The sequence below is a fragment of the Microtus pennsylvanicus genome, chromosome 4 (genome assembly GCF_037038515.1).
Source record: "Microtus pennsylvanicus isolate mMicPen1 chromosome 4, mMicPen1.hap1, whole genome shotgun sequence".
Lineage (NCBI taxonomy): Eukaryota > Metazoa > Chordata > Mammalia > Rodentia > Cricetidae > Microtus > Microtus pennsylvanicus.
In genome coordinates, this window is record NC_134582.1 from 58,858,255 (window position 1) to 58,879,483 (window position 21,229).

Consider the following 21,229-nt stretch of genomic DNA (forward strand, 5'->3'; position numbering starts at 1 on the left):
TACATTTGGGTTATAAAGAAATAGTAAATGCAGTCTGAATATGACAATGACGTTTTCATCTATGAAGATATCAACAAGTGATTTCATTTAGCAGGACTTAAGGAATCTTCCTAAAGTCATATGTCAATAGAGCAAATACCGTGCTTCTTAGCATAAGATTAGCTTATACATGGGCAAGCACACTTGTAAGCAGGAGGACTGACTGTGAGAGTCTGAGGCTAGCCTATGCTACATAGTGAGACCTGGGCAATGTAGGGAGACACTGCCTCAAAAAATAGATGATAGACAGATATATAGATAGACAGACAGATAGATAGATATGAATGAGATAGATATGAGAAAGAAAGAGAGAGAGCACAAAAGACTTAGAGATACTTACCTTTAAAATTATCTTCCCTGCTAGAGAAAAACAAACCACCTGAGATGTTTTAATCTCCCCTCATTTAGTTCAAAAGAAAATAGCTCTGCGTGAGAAGCCTGAAGACTATAGAGCTCATCTGGCTTTGTGTAAAGGAACTGTCCCCTGGAGGATCATTGAGTACCTCAGTGGTTCCGGGATGGAAGGTGGTATGGTTTTGATGGACTTTTATAACAGCCGGCATGCTGGCTAACATGTATGTAATAAGCATTCTATGGAAGTTTTTATAAATCAGTTATTTCACACATTATCTGTATGTAGACAGAGGATGCTGGTCTTGGGCTCAGTGTTGTCGTGGCTGTTTCATAAAAGCAGGGGTGGAAGACTGACCACTTTTGTGTTCCAAAAAAAAATATGAGTTGGGCGACTGAACACTGATCATCAAGAGGTACACTGTGCCTGTCCCACTCTACCCTGCTTACCTAGCTTTGCTATTTCATAGGCCAAACAGCCATGAACTCATTTGGGAGACACGGGCGCTAGCATGCAGGATCCCATGGTCAGGCTGCGATGACCTAATTGATCATTAAGAAAATTCTCAGAGTCACTGTATGGGGCTAGAAGGGCTCTGGTTGCTACCTTCTTTTCAAATTCGGATGTTATCTGTCTAGGGATTTGACAGTCAGACAGTGACAGGGAGTCTGTGGACTCCCAATTCTGTGGTTCACAGGTATCTGCTCTACGTCTTTCCCTTCCCCATTCCAGCAAGATTTTCCTAGGAAACGTGCATCTTTCTCCCAAACAGAAGCATAATGACATGGTAACTTTCTTTGTTTTTGAATTAATTTGAACCCTGTTGACCTCTGTAAAATGTTGCCTTGATATGTCTATATTTAGATATATCAAATACAAGTACAGGATCTCCCTACCTGGGATGCATTTCTGGACTTCTACTAAAACAACTCTTTTCTGTGAGCAATTTCTCCGATCCATAGCCAAGAATCACCTATTTGCTAAAGTGATTACACTTTCCATTTTTAATATTTCCCTTAGTCTAAATAATTAAATATATTAAAATTCTACCTAAATTTGCTTCACCAAGAGATCACAGTCAAATACTAAGTATATCTTTAGTTTCTGTCTTTTTGGAGACATATATCATCTATCATGTATCAATCATATACCTACCTAATTCATCAATATATGTATTTATATAAAGCACACAGCATTTACATTTTGATTAGAAAAATAGTATTGGTATATCTAAAAAATACTTCCTCCAAAAAGTATATCTATGTTTTCCTCTCTAAGTTTTAGAAATTAAACAGCAGACTGATTTATTAACTGGCATATACAGTAGCCTTTTTAATGTTTAGAATCTTATTTAATAGACACAGCTCTATTAAGTAGAATAACTACAACTAAACTCTTAAAACACAGGCTTGTAAAGATCCTGAATCACCTATAAAATAAGGTGTAACAGAGCAAAATAAGAGGCTGGTACTTTTTAAAAGCTTAAGATGTTCTTAATTTAATAACTACATGTGATGAAGAAATTATCCACTGTATAAACATAAACTGATATAGGAAAAAGGCCACAAATAAATATAGCAAAGCAGAACCAAATTTGTAACAAGAGATTTCTTTTGAATCATCCTCAATTTTCAGTTTCCTTACACAGCTACAACTTATTTAACATATGTATTTTCTTAGAAGATTAACTGATCCAGGATAAAACAAATGTATCCAAACTGGGTTATCTGTCCAAAAAGCTCTATGACTTGTTGACATCTGACACCTCTTTAATATCTCAGAAACTAAATCTTGGATTTCGTGGCACATCTACTGCATTCTCTCTCAGTTAATAAAGAAATTTTGTTAATTCTTTTAGGTAGTATCCAAAAAATATCCCATAGGTCATGTTCCTTATCCTTGGAAGTTGGGTGTTGAGCATTTGTTAGACCTTCATCTAAGCCCTGGCCTGGCTTCTGACCCCTTCCCCAAACCTGTGGAACTTTAACATATCTTTCATGCTTTTCCTTGTGTATCTTGAAATCCTCAAAAGTCCAGACCTCTCCATGTTGTGTAGAATCCTCTATGTCCTGCTGTTCTTAAATCCTGTTGCAAAATCATGTGGATGGTTGAGATCGTCTTGCATGGGCTTAATGTAGTTTTTTATGATTTAAAAAATGTGTGTGTGTGCACATTGTGCTTGCAAGTACCATGAAGGGCAGAAGGCACTGGATCCTCTGGAACTGGAGCTATAGGGGATGGTGATTCTGGAAGTGAATGTGGGTTGTAAGTGTTCTTAGAAACTACTCCACCTCCGAAGGCTCCTCTATACAGTTTTTAAAAGATAAGTTAATGTTGGAGTGGGTATGAATAGATTAGTTTAGTTTTCTATGTGAAGCCTAAAAAAAGGAAATATCTAATTAATTTTTGAAAATTGGGTTTCTAAATAGGGTACCACATTTCAGTAACTGTTTTAAAATACCATACCTTGAGAGGGGGAACCCTAGGCTCCTCTCGTGGAGGCTGCTCCTTCTCAGGTGAACTGTTGGATGCTAGGCTTCGGGATGACTGGTCCTCTTCTATCCTGGCTCTTTTCTCTTTACAGATTCCGAAGCTATGCTCCATCGTCTTCCTCTTTGATATCTCTGACTCTCTACTTTCAGTTCTTATCCCATCAGGTGACTTGGAGGGCTCTGATGTTTTGGAATTGTGTGTACTTGCCTGCTTATGTGCTTTGTTTCTTGAGCCTTCTAAAAATGGAGCCTTATCTACTGATGGGATATACTGCTTATCCTGGAATTTAGTTGGTGGAATCTCATTTCCCTTAGTCTCTGTCTCCTCAGGAAAGACAGGGACTTCTAATGGTGAGGACACCCCTTTCCTTTCAGTTCTTTGCAGGACACTGTGGTTTTTAATTTTCATCATTTCTGGAGAAGGAAGTTCTGGGATGGAAGGAGGGTAGAGCTTCTCCATTTCAATATGAGACTGGCAAGGCGGCAGACTCAGAGACTGGCTGTGCACCTCTTCAGGTGGAAGAGCTTCAGGCACAATGGAAGAACTCATGCTGATGGGTTCCAGGACATTGGACAAAGGCTTAGGGTGGGAGATAAGGTTCTCTCCCATGGGCTTGCTGGGGACAGAAGGTTCATCCTTCTGGGGAGAGGGAGCTTCTTCAGATCCAGACGGTGACTTTCTCTGTTGATGCACCACTCTTTCGTTCATGGAAGAGTTAGAAATTGGAGAAGTCTCTGCAGGAACAGGCAAACCAGATATAAAAGGCGTCTCAGAGGGAATAAGCATGGAAGACACTGAGGAAGTTTCTGATGTCAGTGGCAAATCAGACATTGGAGATGCTTCTGATGTCAGAGGTAAGTTGGACACAGGGGATGCCTCGGATGTCAGAGGCAAGTTGGACATGAGAGATGCTTCTGAGATTTCGGGTGAGGTGGCTAGTGGAGATGCTTCTGACATCAAAGACACATGAAGGCTTTCATCAGGAGGGTTTCTCTGGTTGTACTTTTCTGTATTCTCAGTGCTGGACACCTCAGAACAGAATGTTGTTTCCAGAGAGGCTGGGGTGCATGACTCTTCAGACGTGGACTGTGTTTCCCCACCTGGGGATGGAAGGCTGACACATGCTCCCTCCGGACTCTCAGAGGAAAAGGAAGTTTCAGAGACACAAGCGTTTTCTGAGAGCTGTTCTTCAGGGTCACTCTGGAGTTCCATGTCTACAGCAATTCCCTCATTTGGAAACTGGCTTTCCAGAGAAGATGGCCCTGCTCTCAGGGTTACAGTGCTGGTCTCTATGGAAGTCTCTTGTTCCTTTTGCTCTGCATCAAGGATGTGAGGGACAGATGAAGTGCAAGGAACAAGAGAGTCACAGATTTCTAGCTGGTCAATAACAACTGACATTTCCTCCTGGGGACATTCCAATTTTTCATCTATCTTCACTTCAATATGAGGTAAAGCTTCTAAAATATCATTCATTACCACACAGGACTCCAAGTTATCTTCAGGGGCTGCCAACTGGGGCTCCTCACAAGAGGTGGCTGGACTTTCAGACTCCTCAGAAAACTCTGGCATGCTCTTTTCATCTTGGCATTCACAGATACTTGTCTCGACCTCTTCTGCCACTTCCTCCTGAATCACAGATTCCTCGGGGATAAAGATGTCTTCTGCTTCTGTGATTATGTCCTTCACCGGAACCTCTAGCAGAGGACCAATGGTAGTGCAGAAGCCAGGCTCCGAGGAAGCTGAACCTTTCATGATTTGGGGTTGTTGTTCTTCCAATGCAGTCTGTGCAGAAGCACTCGGAATGCCAGAGTTCCCATGTGAGGAACACCCTTCAGCTCCATCATGGTTTGGTCCAGAAGTGAGCTTTATGGATTCTTCTCTGGACATGCCCAATCTGAGCAGAAATGAGAGATATCATTATACAGCCACAAAGCAAATGGCTCAGACTGTAACTCTTACAAGTTCAGTATGCAATAGAGGTAAATGTATCGACTTAATCATAAAACCACCTAGTCATATGATTAACTTATGGTAAAAAGTTCCTGACATAGCCTCAGTACTGCCTTTATAACTAAAAGAAGCTTCTGTAAATTCTGTTTTATAAGCAAAGAGTTATAAATCTTACCAAGTATTAGTAAAGAGAATTTCAATGTTACAAATAAAAATGAACCAGAAAATATGGGAAAATACTCAGAATAAAACCTAAGTGTTTTGAAGTCAGAAAGTAAAAAGATGTCTTTATAATATAAAAATTATAGAGACTTTAATGGATATAATAGAAATAGTTAATATGAATGGGAGTTTAATGAAATACATCAAATTTTCAAATCAAAATTACCTTTAAAGATTAGATATCTTAAAAAATCTAAAGGGGAAGAGGAAGAGAGATGAGGAGAAGAGAGGAGACCTTGAGAGAATAGGATAGTAGAGATGGAGGAAGGACAGAGATGAGAGCAAGGAAAGAGATATTATGATTGAGGGAGCCATTATGGGGGCAAGCAAGAAACCTGACACTAGAGAAATTTCTAAGAATCTATAAGGATGACCCTAGCTAAGACTCTAAGCAATAGAGAAGAGGATGCTCATAAGTAGAAGAGGATGCTTATATGTAGTCATATTGATGAATATCTTAAATGGCACTGTAGAACCTTTATCCAGCAACTGATGGAAACAGAGGCAGAGACCCACAGTGGAGCACTGGGCTGAGCTCCCAAAGTCCAGTTGAAAAGTGGGAGGAATGAGAATATGAGGAGAGGTCAAGACCATGATGGGGGCACCCACTAAAACAGTCTACCTGAGCTAATGGGAGCTCACCAAATCCAGTTGTACAGGGAAGGAACCAGTATGGTACCAAACTGGACCCTCTGAATGTACGTGGCAGTTGTATGGCTGGGGCAGACTATGGGGCCACTGGCAGTGGCACCAGGATTTATCACTACTGCTTGTACTTGATTTTTTGGAACCCAATTTCTTTGGATGGATACCTTTCTCAGCCTAGATATAATAGAGAGGGCCTTGGACTTTCCCCAAAGCAATGTGCCTTACCCTTTCTGAGGAATGGATGGGGCATGGGGTGGAGGGGGAAGTGAAGGGGATGGGAGGAGGGAGGGAGTGGGAACTGGGATTGGTATGTAAAATAAAAAAAGATGGTTTGTTTTCCTTTTTTAAAATAAAATAAAATAAATCAAAAAAATCTAAGAAATGTTACATGTTTCATTTCTATCCATGGGAGGTTTCCTCTCCTCTGAATAGAAATGGAGGAGGAGTGGATGTGGGTGACAGAGGGAGGTTGGAGGGAGACGGGATGGAAGAGTGGAAGGAGGAGAAACAGCAGTCAGGTTCCAAAAAAAATTAAAAAATGTTACCCAATCTTTATCTTAGAATCTAATCATATAATTAAATATGAAGAATAATAAAACACGGAGTTATTACAGTTATGTTACCCAATGATACTTATGTCAATCAAGTGTGTTTGAATGCCGTGCTATGAGCTATTCCATACAGGATAGCAGAGAAAAATCCCAAGATAACCAATCCTAACACTGGTTCTCAAGCCAAAGCTAAGTGGAATTCTAGTGAAGTTTGTGATGAGTCACTGTTTTCTTCACTTTAAATTGCAGCATCAGCAGCAGATGTTAGAGAAAGGCATTATAAATGAAACCAAATTGGGGTACAGGCAATGAAAAGGTTTGGATAGCAATATTCTCAGACAAATTTAGGCCAATGAAAAGACAAACGTTGTTCATCAACCAAAAAGGGTCTGGTGCTATGGCAGATCTCTTTTACAGCAAGGAGCCTAAGTAGTGTAGGGATAATGAAATAAAAGAGGAAGCTCATGAAGTGTGTCAGTTATCCAAGATGAAATTAAGATAGTAAAGAGCAAAGAACAAGCCTAGTGAAGTCATGTGGGGCGAGGTCAACCAACTGTTGCTCTACAGCAGTGGTTCTCAGCCTTCCCAATGCTACAACCCTTTCATTCAGTTCTTCATGTTGTGGTGACCTCAAACAATAAGTTATTTTCACTACTACTTCATAACTGTAATTTTGCTACTGTTATGAATAGTAATGCAGATATCTAAAATGCAAAGTATCTGATATGGAACCTGTGAAAGGGTCATCACCCACAGGTTGAGAACCACTAGTCTAGGCAAAGACCTTGTATTTCACAGCATGATAAAGGCAGTGGGAAGTTGTTACTCATGGTATGGTAGTTGTTGGCTTCTGCCTCTTTATCTAATGTTCTTGGGAATCTGGGAAGTAGCTAAACTTCTTGGGGAAAAATGTGCATGTTTGTGAATTTTTATGAGAATTATTTATGGAATTCTACTTATTGAACTTCATTATATAATGTAGCGGCGTAAACGAATGCAGACAGTTTGTAAAAATATATATAGTTTTAATGTAGAAATAGACTTACAGAACCACCGTTCCTGCGGAGACCAGGAGAGTAGAAGCGGCAGCTCGGAGCGCGCTCGCCAAATTTATAGGCAGACATTAGCCCGAGGCGAACACGCCCCCTAAGGGGCGGGACTTATCCCTACAATATAAACTATAATCTTACTTATCTTTACATTCCCTGCTATCTATCTAACCTTTTATAATAACGACAAAGTAGATGCATCTATGGTGGACTTCAGTCTTTTCCTTCACTTTTTTTAATGCTGACATCCTTTGCTATGACCTAGTTTCTAATACTGTGAATTTCTGAGTTCAACTCCTAGAGATGCTACATCAATCTATCTCAAGAGAGTCTTGTAATCTGTGTGTATGTTTAAATTTTTCATTGCAGACTCTAATGTAGCTGGCTTAAGTAATTCTGTTGGTGACAACATATGAAGACATAGTATTAGCCTGCCTCAATTTTGGGTTCTAAGAAAATATATTAATTATCTCTATTTAGTTTTGCTTGTTTGTATGTGAATCTAGGAATCCTTCTAGAGCAATCAAAGAAAGAGTCTTCTTTAAGAATATAACTATTGAGGACAATTCACCAAAGCTGGCTCATGCTAAATAAGAAGCCATTTGTGTGTATATGAACATGTATATGTGCATGCTATGTTTCATGTAGGTGCAGTTGCATGTGTGTGCATGAACACATTGGTGTGTGTGTGTTTTCAGAGATTACAGGTCAACCACCAGTGTTATTACTTAGATATTATTCACATTGGCTTTATCATATTTAGTTTTTATCTATTTATTTAATTATATGTGTCTACATGCGAGTATGTATGTATACAGGCATATGCATATAAGCCATACAACAGCACCTGATCTCTTGGAGCTGGAGCTATAGGTATTTTCAGGATGCCAAGATTGTCATGTGGGTATTAGGAGCCTCGTGATTATATAGCAAATGCCCTTAAATGCTGAGTCACCTAGCTGCCTCCCACCATGCATGTGTGTGTGTGTGTATGCATATGCATGCCACTTGGTTTTTGATACAGGTTCTATCACTGACCTTTGAGCTGATGAAACAGGTAAGGTCAGCTGACAAACAACACCATCTTCCAAGTGCTGAGGTTGTAAATGTGCCATCATACACACCTTTCACATTGGTTCCAGAGCTTGGTTGAGCCTCTCATGCTTGCCCAGGAAGCACTTTATGATCAGGCTACCCGCTTTGCACAGAATCAGCCCCTTTAAAGGGATTTCTTATGCAGAAAAGCTCAAGTGAGATTCCTAGGTTATTTTATTCACTGACTAGAGAAATTTATGAAATGAAATGGCACAGAAGACATTACCTGTGACCATCTCTTGCCTTTTATGCAAGCATTAGTCAGCACAAGTTCCTCTACAAAGACCTGCAGCTATCATCAATAGCTTGTGGATCTCCTTTCCTCAAAACATGATTGTCTGAGACAGAGATTCTTCCCAAAGAATGTCTCTCTGCTAAGCAGGATGCAGAGGGGAAACTGCTTTTCGGTTAGTTCTGTTGCTACCATATATGCACGTGATTACTATTGTGCATTTTTATAAAGAAGCGTGGCCAGGAAGATGGCTCAGCAGATAAAAGTCCTAGCCATACAACCATAATGACCAAAGATTGATCTTCAGAACCCATGCAAAAAGCTGGATAGAATGGGGTGCACATGTAATCCCCGAACACCTACAGTGAGATGGGAGACAGATAGGAGACTCAACTGAAGGCACTAGGCAGGCTAGCCTGGAGAACTGAAGGCTCTAGGCAGGCTAGTCTAGAGTACACAATACAGTGGCAGAGACCCTGGGTCAACAAGCTGGAAAGTAAAAGCTGACTCCTGCCAGTGGTTCTCTGACCTCTACACAGGTGCTATGATGAGATTACTGCATGCGCACACACACACACACACACACACACACACATCATACACAAATACACACAAAGTTTAAAAAATTAAATCAACTCACAAGCATATCTAAAATAAAACCAGGCTACACAGATAAAGTGAAACATAATCCCCCAGGTTCTCTCCAGCACACATATACCACAATGGACATATAAAGTCAATGTTTAGAAGGGACAAGTCTGAGAAGTAAATGTGTCTAAAATTACTTGTTTTTGCAATGCTCATTAGTGAAAATATGTCGATAAAACTAAGAGAATTTGATCAAAACCCAATTTAATAAAATCACAATTGATTTCTTTAGGATTCCACATGTAATTTTTGGTATAAGATGAATTTTCATGAACATACTATAAACCTTGAAAACCCATTTTTAAACTTTAAGTGCTGATATGCCACTATAATTTTACCTACAATTTCGTACACTGGGGGACCATTGCCTTTTATCACAGGTTTATTAAGTTTTACAGCGTATGAGGGTGCCATGTGAAGCAGAGAATTACATTTTCATTTCTTCTAAAAGAAATGAGAGAAAAGCTCTAATACTTACCTTTCTCCATAAAACCTCTCAAAGAATTTTTCTTTCCAAGGTTCTGTTTTCTTTTCCTTCTCAATTTCTTGTCTTATTCGTAATTGCATTTCTGGGGTAAATTCTCCTGGTAAGAAATTGGCAATAAATTGAATTAAAATGATCATATCTTCTGCCAATTCAAAAAGACCTTGTATCATTCATTTAAGTAAACTTCACTGAATATCAAAGGTAAGAAGTGCAATGATCACATGTCTGATACTGCCCCTTTTATGAACATTGCTCAAATGGTCATTTCACATTAGACCAACTTTTAACTATGACATGCTATGGGCTGAAAATGGAACTGTATGTACACTGTCCTGAAGGAAATCATCTTGATGGAAGCGGAAGAGACATAATGGACTATGAAATATTGTCAAAAAGCCCTGTACAGGCCATAAGAATAATATATGCATTGGAAGCAGAGATAGGGCAGCACTTAATTTTTCCTAAGACAATTAAAGAGGATTACACTCAGAAGTTGATTTTTGAGTTCACTTGTAAAGGATGATCAGGCTTATGCAAGTGATTAGATCACAAGGCATGGAGACATGAATATGCATATTTATGTCCTTTCAAGTGGCTAATTCTGAGCAGAATATTGGATTATATTAAGTAAGAAAGGAAGACAAGAGTCAACTACCCAATGCACACTCTAAAGGGTGATCAGCATTCACCTCCGGAGATAGGAGCTCTTGATGGCATCCCATGATGGAAGAGCACAGCCAGGTAAACAAGGTGGAAAGACAGGTGATAGGAGGGTGGGGAAATCGTAGGACTCCTGCCTGAACAGCATGGAGGGATAGATGCATGCGGAAGTGGGCCAGCAACGGTCAGGATACCAATAGGTATCAGATTAAAAGTAGAGTTGCAGATACTATTAAAGTACCCAAGTGTGAGGATGGGTGTGGCAGTTTGGAGAGAGCAGAAGGAAAAACGAAAAGTAAGGGGAAAATCCTAGGCTTAGTACAGAGCATTTGGGTTGGAACCAAGAGTGTGAGAAACAAACAAGCAAGATCTGCAAACACTGGAAAAAGATAGGGGTGAGGGGCAGGGACCCATAAGAACTGGAAGCTTATAGACAGTAGCATAAACCTAGGTGGTGAACAGGGCTGCTTGGAGGACAGGTACTGCTCAAAAGAAAATTTTAGGTTAGAGGTAATCATTCCTTAGGAAAAAGGAGATCTGGAAGTGTGAAAGGTCTGGAAAGATACAGGCCCAGGGATCAATTTGAAATATACTATGACTGCATAAGGTATGTCGTTTGATATGAAATAGGGTAACAGTGTAAATTAAGGAGACTAAAATGCAGTTTGAGGAAATGAGGTGACACACGAGGACTGAGAGGAGGGTGTGAAGCACTGCAATCAGAATGTGCTAGGAGTAGCGTGGGTATCCAAGAGGGCCAGGAACTGGGAGTGAGGGCGTAAAGTGCTGCATTTAATGCTTTTAGTCTTTCCAAAACCTTGGGTTGACCTCAAAGGAAGGAAATGATGACAGAACCTTCAGGAAAAGGAAGGTCAGAGTTTCCTTAGAATTCAGGAGATTTATAAAATACAATGGATTAAACTATGTCATAATTTCAAAGATATTAGGTATCAGAATGAACATGAAATGCCTATGATATATTACACATTATTGAAAAATATCTGATAATAAAAAATGGCCAATATTATCAAAGAATTAGTGAACTCCTTTAGAAAAGGGTGAAACTGCACTAAATGAAAATGTATTTGCATTTCAGGGAGGAATAGGGGAAACATGGAAGTCAGAGGAAGACACAAAGCTCAGTACAGCATGTGAAGGTTCACTCTACAGTGTGTACTTTACAGAGTATGTGCACTCTAGTGTGTGTGTAGTCTACAGTGTGTGTACTCTACTGAGTATATGTACTCTATAGTCTGTATATTCTACATAGTGTGTGTACTCTACACAGTGTACTGTACGGAATGTAATCTACAGAGTGTGTGCACTCTATAGTGTGTGTATTCTAATGAGTATGTGTACTCTATAGTTTGTATATTCCACATAGCATGTGTACTTCACACAGTGTACTCTAGAGTATTTTGCTTTTCAGAGTGTGTAAACTCTTGTATAGCATGTGAATTTTACCATAGTGTGTGTACTCTAGCACAGCGTGTACTCTACTCTAACAAGCATGTGTATTCTAGCATGTGTGTGTATTCTAACAGTGCATTACTAGCGTGTGTGCTCTCATAGTGCATGTGTACTTTAGCATAGTATGTGTGCTCCAGTGGGGAACATATAGTACATTCTACCCTAGCACATGTACTCCAACATAGTCCATGAGCTCTAGCAGTGTGTTTGTATGTGCATGTGTATTCTGACACAGTACATGCACAGCAGCACAGGAGTGTACTCTAACATAGTACATGTGCTCTAACAGAGCATGAGCACTCAGCATAATATGTGTATTCTAGTAGAACATGTCCACTGTAGCATAGTACAGTACATAGTCCATAGCTCTAGCAGTGTGTGCACTCTAACACAGTACATGTGCCTAGCAGAGTGTGTGCACTCTAACACAGTACATGTGCCCTAGCAGAGTGTGTGCACTCTAACACAGTGCATGTGTTTTAGCAGAGTGTGTGCACTCTAACACAGTACATGTGCCCTAGCAGAGTGTGTGCACTCTAACACAGTGCATGTGTTTTAGCAGAGTGTGTGCACTCTAACACAGTACATGTGCCCTAGCAGAGTGTGTGCACTCTAACACAGTACATGTGCCTAGCAGAGTGTGTGCACTCTAACACAGTACATGTATCTAGCAGAGCGTGTGCACTAACACAGTACCTACACTCTAACACAGCACCTACACTCTAACACAGTCTATGTGTTTTAGCAGAGTGTGTGCACTCTAACACACTGCATGTGCCTAGCAGAGCGTGTGTGCTGTAACATAGTACCTGTATCCTAACACAGTGCACCTGCTATAGCATGTTGCATAATAATAAGATACTAAAATTTACCTTCTGCCAGTCGCTGTTTCCACCCTTGTGCTGCGTATGCAAAGAATTCATTATTTAGAGCTGAAGTACTGAGGCGTAAAATTCCATCACTTCCCATCTAGGAAATAAGTGGACAAAACAATAGTCCATCAGAAATAATTCAAAGTGAAAGCATGCAAAAGATAAACAAAAACTGAGTAGTGTTAAGAGGGTGTGTGTGTGTGTGTGTGTGTGTGTGTGTGTGTGTATTAATGACTGAAGTAGGAGGAAGGAAGGAAAGGAAAAGGAACTCAACAAAAGATGACTCCAGGGCATCAATCACATGCACTCTGCTTGCTGATTTCCAGCACAGAGACAATTAGTTCTGTCCCTGACTGTAACTGGGAATTGCCTATAGAAGATAAAAAGATGAAGCAGAGCCAAGTAGCTAAGCATTAAGTGATGGGGAATGAAGGAAGTTAAAAGACAAAGGCTAAGGGAATGCACAGGAGGGTATGAGCAGTGACGGACGAATCCTTTGCAAAAAGCGGACATGGTGTGGAATGAAGAACATAAGGACAGTAATTTTCCATTTTGTTAGCACCCATATGAAGAGCAAGCATGTAAATTCATATAGCTGATACAACAAGGATCTGTTAAATAATTTGAGTGCATGCATGTGTATGCATGTATGTGGGAGAGAATGCACATATGTATATACATGCGTATACTGTGGTATGGATATAGAGGTCAGTGGATGCCTTGCTGAGTTGTTTCTCTCCTTCCACCTTGTGGCTCCTGGTGATCAAACCCAGGGCATCAGGTATGGCAGTAAGTATGGGCCATCTTGCCAGCCCACAATTGCATATCAGATATATATATATATATATATATATATATATATATATATATATATAATTTTTTCTAAACTCTATCTTCATCCATTAAAATGATAACAATCCTAAATATTTATTACAATGACTGCATGAATATATAAATAAGGTATTATTTAGGAGAAAAGAGGAATGTGGAGTCTCAAAACACATACTGTCTGTCCAAGTTTGTATCATTAAAAATGAAACCGAGAGAAGGCAGCATGAGGAACACACGTGTGCTGGTAACTAACAAGGCCATCTCCATCTAAGAAGGAACTGGCAGTCACTAAAATATTCACAAACGCAGTATTTCACCCATCCCTTGTCTACTCTCCATTTTTACCAGTATTTAACAGATAGTTTTTAGGTCACCAGTATAAGTTTACACACCTGGTCCTTGTATGGGTGTTAGCAATGAAGAAAAACTCCTTAAGTTTTTAATACAATTTTCATAGAGAAAATGATTGTTCTTCTATAATCTTTCCATTTATTTGGGTTCTGTGTGGTTGGAATGATTAATACTGTCACAAAATCCAGAATCATCCAGGATACAAACCTCTGGGAAACCCTGTGAAGGAGTTTCTAGATTGGGCTAATTAATAAAGAAGACCCACTCTAATTGTGTATGACACCACTCCATAGGTTGGGAGCCAGAATGCAGAGAAGAAAACAAGCTATGAGCCAAAATTCATCTCTGTCTTGCTCTTAGCTCAGAGGCTTTGTAATCAGATGCCTCTTGCTGCCACCATCATGATGTCTCTACCGTGATGAACTGTATGCTCAAGCTATGATGCCAAGATGAAGCCTCTGTTTCCTAAGTTGCTTCCTATAGGGTATTTGATTATAGGGACTTGTGAAATAAGTAATATAGTAGCTGTGGTATAGCTTCATCGTCAGCATGACAAGGTCCTACCTTTTGCGAAAATATCCCAGTCATTCTATCTTTTGACTGGATAATTTTAGAATAGCATTTTTGGAATTTATTCTAACCACTGAAAAACTAGGTGCCACTTGGTGATAAGTTGCCAATGGCTGGTATGCACGGATCTGAGAATTAAGAATAAGTCGGATGAGCTAGAACCTGTTCCATGCATCTTGTTATCTAAATTTTAGATTGAGTGAGATTATAAACCCCCGTTCTAGGTGAATCACTTCTGCTGGGAGGTGTTGCTTACTTTGGTACTACTCTTATATGGGGTTATGAGTGTTCTGTGCATTGTTGGAAAACTAATAGCATGTCTGATCCACGAGTTATAAGCATCAACCCCTTTCTAAGACGCAGTATCTGAAAGTATCTCCAAATACTCCTAAATTTAATATGGAGGCACAACCATCTCTACATTAGTAATAGTCTAAGTGATAGAGTTAAGAAGACTATGGTAGCTAAGATTTGCCTGGATACCTTGTATCTCTCATGTGGTGGGACCACAAAGCAAAGAAGATCTACTACACAGATGGAATCATCCAAAGGCAGAGTGCTGCTATTCCAAAGAGGGACGGGTAGGAGGATGCTGGAAACGCTGAGCATTCACTGGCATATCTTGGTGCATGCAAAGCAGAATCACAACAATGATTAATGCCAAGATGGCCATGGGCTCAGACTCTTCGGGGGGGATGCCTGGGTCCTGCTACCAGGTCTACCAGCAGAAGATCTAGCCTAAGGATAGTCATAAATGGGTTTTAAGGGGAGATAGAAGGGATATCAAACATAGATTAAGTCCAGTTTAAGACTACTACAGACTGCAGCTAACCCATGTTATCATCCTTGTTCTTTCTTTCCCTTTCTCTTACTTCCTTCCATTCCTTTATCCCCCTCCATGATACGTGACTGAGCAGTCTTCATCTGACACACTAATGGTGCTACAAGTGTTAGAATGAGCGAGCAATGGTGAAACTCCATCTGTGTCAAGAGACCTATGAAATACATACCAGCCAGGATAACTGCATGCCCTAGCCCCACCCATGTCTGCACAGTTGTGGACTTCTGCTCAAGATCAGAGGTTTCAAGGCAATCTGTAGAATCAACTTGGGAACAACTCAGGTCCATGGGAAACAGGAATGAATAGAAATAAGACATAAGCCAAGGAACTCAGGCTTTAAATTCTACCTAAAACTGACCTACTGAGTGTTTCTCAAGTAGATGTGAAGTTCTAGGTAAATGGTTTCCAGGTCTATGTTTTGTCTTCAATTTACTTCTATATTTCATGACCCTTTTCAGTCTGAGTCACAATCCATGAAACCTATGCACTGTACACTAAGTAACAGAAAACTCCAAAATGTTGAAGACTCAAAAAAAAAATGCCTAAAAGATCTATGCCTACAAAGATAGCTTCAGGAATGTGGGAAGATGAGAAAGAAAGGGGCAGAAGATATGGAGATATCACTAAAATGCCATTGGAAAATTTAGGAGACAGATGATCAAAGGAAGGTAGACCTTGGATGTGTGAAGTTCTTCAGGATTAAAGAGGTAAACATACCGTGAGCAGTTTATAGGAAAATCAGAAACACCAAGTTTCACTCTGGCAGGAGTAAGTTAATGTCTACCCTTGACGACAAGAAGATCTTCCAGGAATGTTGCCAAGTATGTTAAGGGATATGCTACTATGCCTAAAACATGGACAGAGGACCTTGGTGGTGAAGCTAATCCACTGAGAGACATGAAAATGGATTCAGATCCTTGTTTCAAAGGTGGATTTAAAATAAGATTAGCAGGTGCGGGGCAAGTGCCACACAGAGCAAAGGAACCTGTGCACTGAGGAGTACGTGCGCATGAGACAGAAGGGCAGGTCTGACTCGTTCTGCATTTGGGGATATGTAAGGAGCTGATGCATCTTCAACCACCTATGTGATGTTCAGAATCTCTAGTGTTCTCCATAATGGTTTCCTCGCTACCCTTATTTTGGTTAGTGAAAGATTTGGAATTTATCTCTGGCAGCTCACATACAGAATTTTTGTTTCACATATTCTTCCAGGCTGGGGGCTTGGCTACTAATTTTGAGACACAAAGACCAGATTAGCTCTGACAGATTCTCAAGATATGAGCACAGGAAAAAGCAAGTATGATATAAACACATTCTAGAACATGGAAGCTAGCCCTAGAGGAAAATCATTTTCTTTTCAAATAGAAAGTACATGGAAAGTAAGGTTCCCGGCCTATGTAATACAGCACAATTAACCACCACAGCTGAAAGAGACTTAGGAAATACGTGCCAATAAAACTTTTAAAATGCACTATTAATTTTATGGTCTTTAAAAATACTGTCTGGAAGAAATAACACTTTAATGAACTAGAACAGTAAACATTTCTGAAAGGTTAGTTATTTATTGATGAACTATAAATTCTGTTTTTTTATTAAGCATGATAGAAACACTCATTCTGAAAAAAAATCTTCTCTCATAATGAAGTGTCTAGCTAAACTATTGATCAGCTATTCTTCCTTTTAAATTAACAAGGGAAAAATTGACCAATATGATTTCTCTAGGGTAAGTAATAAGAGTAGAGAGAAATATGCTCATATACAGATCCTGGCACAATGTAAAGATTTAATCTTTCTTGATGAGTTTATCATCTGCCTTTGACATTGCTTATTGAAACATTTTATCTTGTTGCATTAACACATGTCAGTAATCATATTTTTTGGATGTTTAGGCAGGAGGTTTGCTCTGAGTTTTTGATGACAGCCTGGGTACAGAGCAAATTATAGCTCATCCTGGTCTCCAGACTGAGATTCTATTAATCCTCCCTTTAAATAAACCAACAAAACAATGACAAAAACATTTAGGAATTAATGGATGTCAAATAGAATTCAAAGAATTAAACAAACATTGTTATATAAACACTATGCAATAATATCTAATATCTGAACTCACATTTAATAAAGTAATCTTTTAAATTATGTCTGCGTGAGAAGATGTGGGGTGGGCAGGATTCATATAGTCCAGGATGGTCTTTCCTTGTCAATGATGATGAAATTAGAACTCCTCTTCTTCCTCCAGCATCTCCCAAGCATTGGCAGAAAAGACCACCAAGCTAGAGATAATCTTTTTTTTTGGTTTTTTCGAGACAGGGTTTCTCTGTGGTTTTGGAGCCTGTCCTGGACCTAGCTCTTGTAGACCAGGCTGGTCTCGAACTCACAGAGATTCGCCTGCCTCTGCCTCCCGAGTGCTGGGATTAAAGGCGTGCGCCACCACCGCCCGGCTTAGAGATAATCTTTAACACTATTTTTCTTTGTCTTATTTTGTTTCCCTTCCAGGTGATTTCCCAACACAATGAGAACTCTTACTAGAGAAGCAGAGAGAAGTGTGGGGAATGAAGAAAACTGGCAAACAACAACTCACACCTAGAAACACACGCAACTTAGATTTCATTCGTAAAGCAAAAACCTGACAAAAAGAAGCAAGTTAGTGTACGCAGCCAAGTAGAGAGCTGGCTGAAACAGTGCAGGGCGGCCCTCCTCATACTCACTGTTAATAGGGGACTAACTGTCACCACACCTGGAAGAAGTGGAAAGAGCAAGGCGAGAAATAAAAACAGAGTATTGAGTTGTGGGTGAGGGGAAGAGAGGAAGCGGGGTAGTCAATACCATGGGCAGAATGGCCAGCAATAGGACCTCCTGAGCCCTGTACTCTATACAGCATTCAGGCCCCAGCCCAATGGAGTCAGAAACCTTGGGATCTTTAGCCAGTCATGATAAAATCTGGTATTTGAAAGGGACAGTTCAGACTTCTATGTGTGGACATACTGCAAAACAGAGCTATCTGGCAGCAATACAACAACTTTCATGCGTGGATTTAGTTTTGTCTCTACGTTGCAAAAGAGAAAGAAAACATGAAACTATTTTTAAAAATGCATTTTATTTAATTTGACCTACTTAAATTTTTATTTTAACATGTAATTATTTTAAATATTGTTTGTGAGATATTTTATATTCTCTTTGAAAATTATTTGTTATTCAGTTGTAATTCTGTTCATGGTATCTTAACACAAAGCAGCCATATCTCCAGTCATGAGCAGTTAGATGGCTGGCAACTGGCTACCATATTGAGAAGTATAGCTTCATACTACCCAGAATCATTAATATGTTGCGATTGCTGTAATCCATTAGACACATGAGAGGAGCTGGGACAGGCGGTGATGAATAGTATAGTGGTCCTCATCTGTAACCCTCCCTCCACACAGACAAAAGGATCACTAGGGTTTATTCCTAACCTTAGTGACCCCAGGTTCAGTCAGTGAGTTTGTTCCCAGGAAAAAAGCATCCCCCACCACGAACAAAGGCAGAGATCTCAATAGTAAGACAGCATTGAGAATAATCAGGAATTATTTGAAGAGTAGGCTTAATCATAAACATGTGTACAATGTGTGTATGAGACTACCCAAGGAATATGACTGAATCATAAGAGGGCTTCAAGTGGGATGCTGAAGAGTGCTTATGACAGAAAGTGTGTGGAGAAGGAGACACTTCTTAGAGAATGAAACAAAACCACAGAGTCAGGTAGGAAAATAGAGGAAGCAGCATCATAGGTGTAAGGGGAAGAGTGTGCGTGGGAGATGATGAACTATCACAGGTATAAGGGGAAGGAGTGTGGGGGCAATGATGAGCTAGCACAGGTGTGAGGGGAGGGAGTGTGGGGGATGATGAGCTAGCACAGGTGTTAGGGAGGGAGTGTGGGGAGATGATGAGCTAGCACAGGTATAAGGGGAGTGGTGGAGATGATGTCCTCGCACAGGTGTAGGGGGAGGGAGTGTTAGCAGATGATGTGCTAGCACAGGTGTAAGGGGAGGGAGTGTGGGGAGATGATGAGCTAGCACAGGTATAAGGGGATGGAGTGTGGGGGCAATGATGAGCTAGCACAGGTGTGAGGGGAGGGAGTGTGGGGGATGATGAGCTAGCACAGGTGTTAGGGAGGGAGTGTGGGGAGATGATGAGCTAGCACAGGTATAAGGGGAGGGAGTGGTGGAGATGATGTCCTCACACAGGTTTAGGGGAAGGGAGTGTTGGAGATGATGAGCTAGCACAGGTGTAAGGGGAGGGAGTGTGGGGAGATGAGGAACTAGCACAGGTGTAAGGGAGGGGATGATGTACGTCATGCATGTGCTAACACCCATCAAACCATTTAGCATTATTTAGGTCAACATAGTATACAGAGCACTGTGCAAGCTGTTGTTTCCACTAAAAATAATCAATATGATCTTTAGAGGAAAGGCAACTTAGACAGGGGGACACTCGCAGGACACTGATTCTAATACAGTGTCATTCTGGAGAGCAATGAGCTCTGAGCTCTTGCCACTGAGTCACTACATCCTATTTGGTCAAGAACTCTGGTGTGAATTAGTGAGAACACTCTTCCCCTAAAGAGCGAGTTCTCGTTTTTATAACCGATCACTCAGTGGGATGTAGACAGCTCAGGAGACTGAATATATATGTTCAGGTTTCCCTTGCAGGAAGGAATTTCTTTCTTCAGAAATACACAAAGCAGTGTCCTTTGCTTTACAGAAGCTTCTCAGTCTCAGGAGGTCCCATTTATTCAATGATGCCCTTAGTGTCTGTGCTGCTGGGGTTATACGTAGGAAGTGGTCTCCTGTGCCCATGTGCTGTAGAGTACTTCCCACTTTCTCTTCTATCAGGTTCAGTGTGTTCGGACTGATATTGAGGTCTTTAATCCATTTGGACTTGAGTTTTGTGCATGGTGATAGATATGGATCTATTTTCATTCTTCTACAGATTGACATCCAGTTTTGCCAGTACAATTTGTTGAAGATACTCTCTTTTTTCCATTGTATACTTTTAGCTCCTTTATTGAAAATCAGGTGTTCATAGGTTTGTGCCGGACTAGCTGAACATAGCGGACAATGAGGAATACTGAGAACTCAAGAACAATGGCAGTGGGTTTTTGATCCTACTGCACGTACTGGCTTTGGGGGAGCCTAGGCAGTTTGGATGCTCACCTTCCTAGACCTGGATAGAGGTGGGCGGTCCTTGGACTTCCCACAGGTCAGGGAACCCTGATTGTTTTTCGAGCAGATGAAGGAGGGGGACTTGATCGGGGGAGAGGGAGGGAAATGGGAGGCGGTGGCGGGGAGGAGGCAGAAATCCTTAATAAATAAATAAATTTAAATAAAATAAAATAAAGAAAATGACGAGAGGAAAGTGAAGAAAAGAAAAGCCACAAAACCATAAATATTTCCTTATTGTTGAGGGTTAATTTTAATTTTTTTCTTAATTAAAGTAACATTCTAAGCATAAAAAAAAAAAGAAATACACAAAGCATAAAAGACACGAGTAAAACAGAGAAAAAGCATCACTAAAAGAAATAGGATACAAAAATAGGATAAGAATGTGCTAAATAATGTTTTGCAAGTGATGTTTGATAATTACTTTCAGATATAGACTAAGCCAATATTCCCCAAACTGTGTTTTCCAAAACAGCTAATATAGTAGATAACTTTAGGTAAATGCATCTAAGAGAAAATTTTCTTCCAATAGGTACAGTTCCAATAGTTTGTGTCTACTATTAAATGTAGTTACTTATTTATTTTCCTAGCATAACATTCTCTAGTATCCTGGTATTTTTATGGGTTCTTATGCATAAGAATGAGTTACACAATGTCTACAAAATGTATCAGC

The 21,229-nt window shown here is 40.1% G+C and overlaps 1 protein-coding gene across 1 annotated transcript in view; it reads right to left on the reverse strand.

Annotated features, from left to right (window-relative positions):
* Positions 1 to 21,229, reverse strand: part of Asxl3 (ASXL transcriptional regulator 3) — a 114,795-nt gene that overhangs the window by 8,563 nt on the left and 85,003 nt on the right. Inside the window, exons 7-9 of the mRNA XM_075969231.1 lie at positions 12,769 to 12,865; positions 9,758 to 9,863; positions 2,858 to 4,778 (exon numbers count right to left, since the gene is read on the reverse strand). Of these exons, the coding sequence (XP_075825346.1) occupies positions 2,858 to 4,778; positions 9,758 to 9,863; positions 12,769 to 12,865 (2,124 nt within the window). The remainder of the gene's footprint in view (positions 1 to 2,857; positions 4,779 to 9,757; positions 9,864 to 12,768; positions 12,866 to 21,229) is intronic.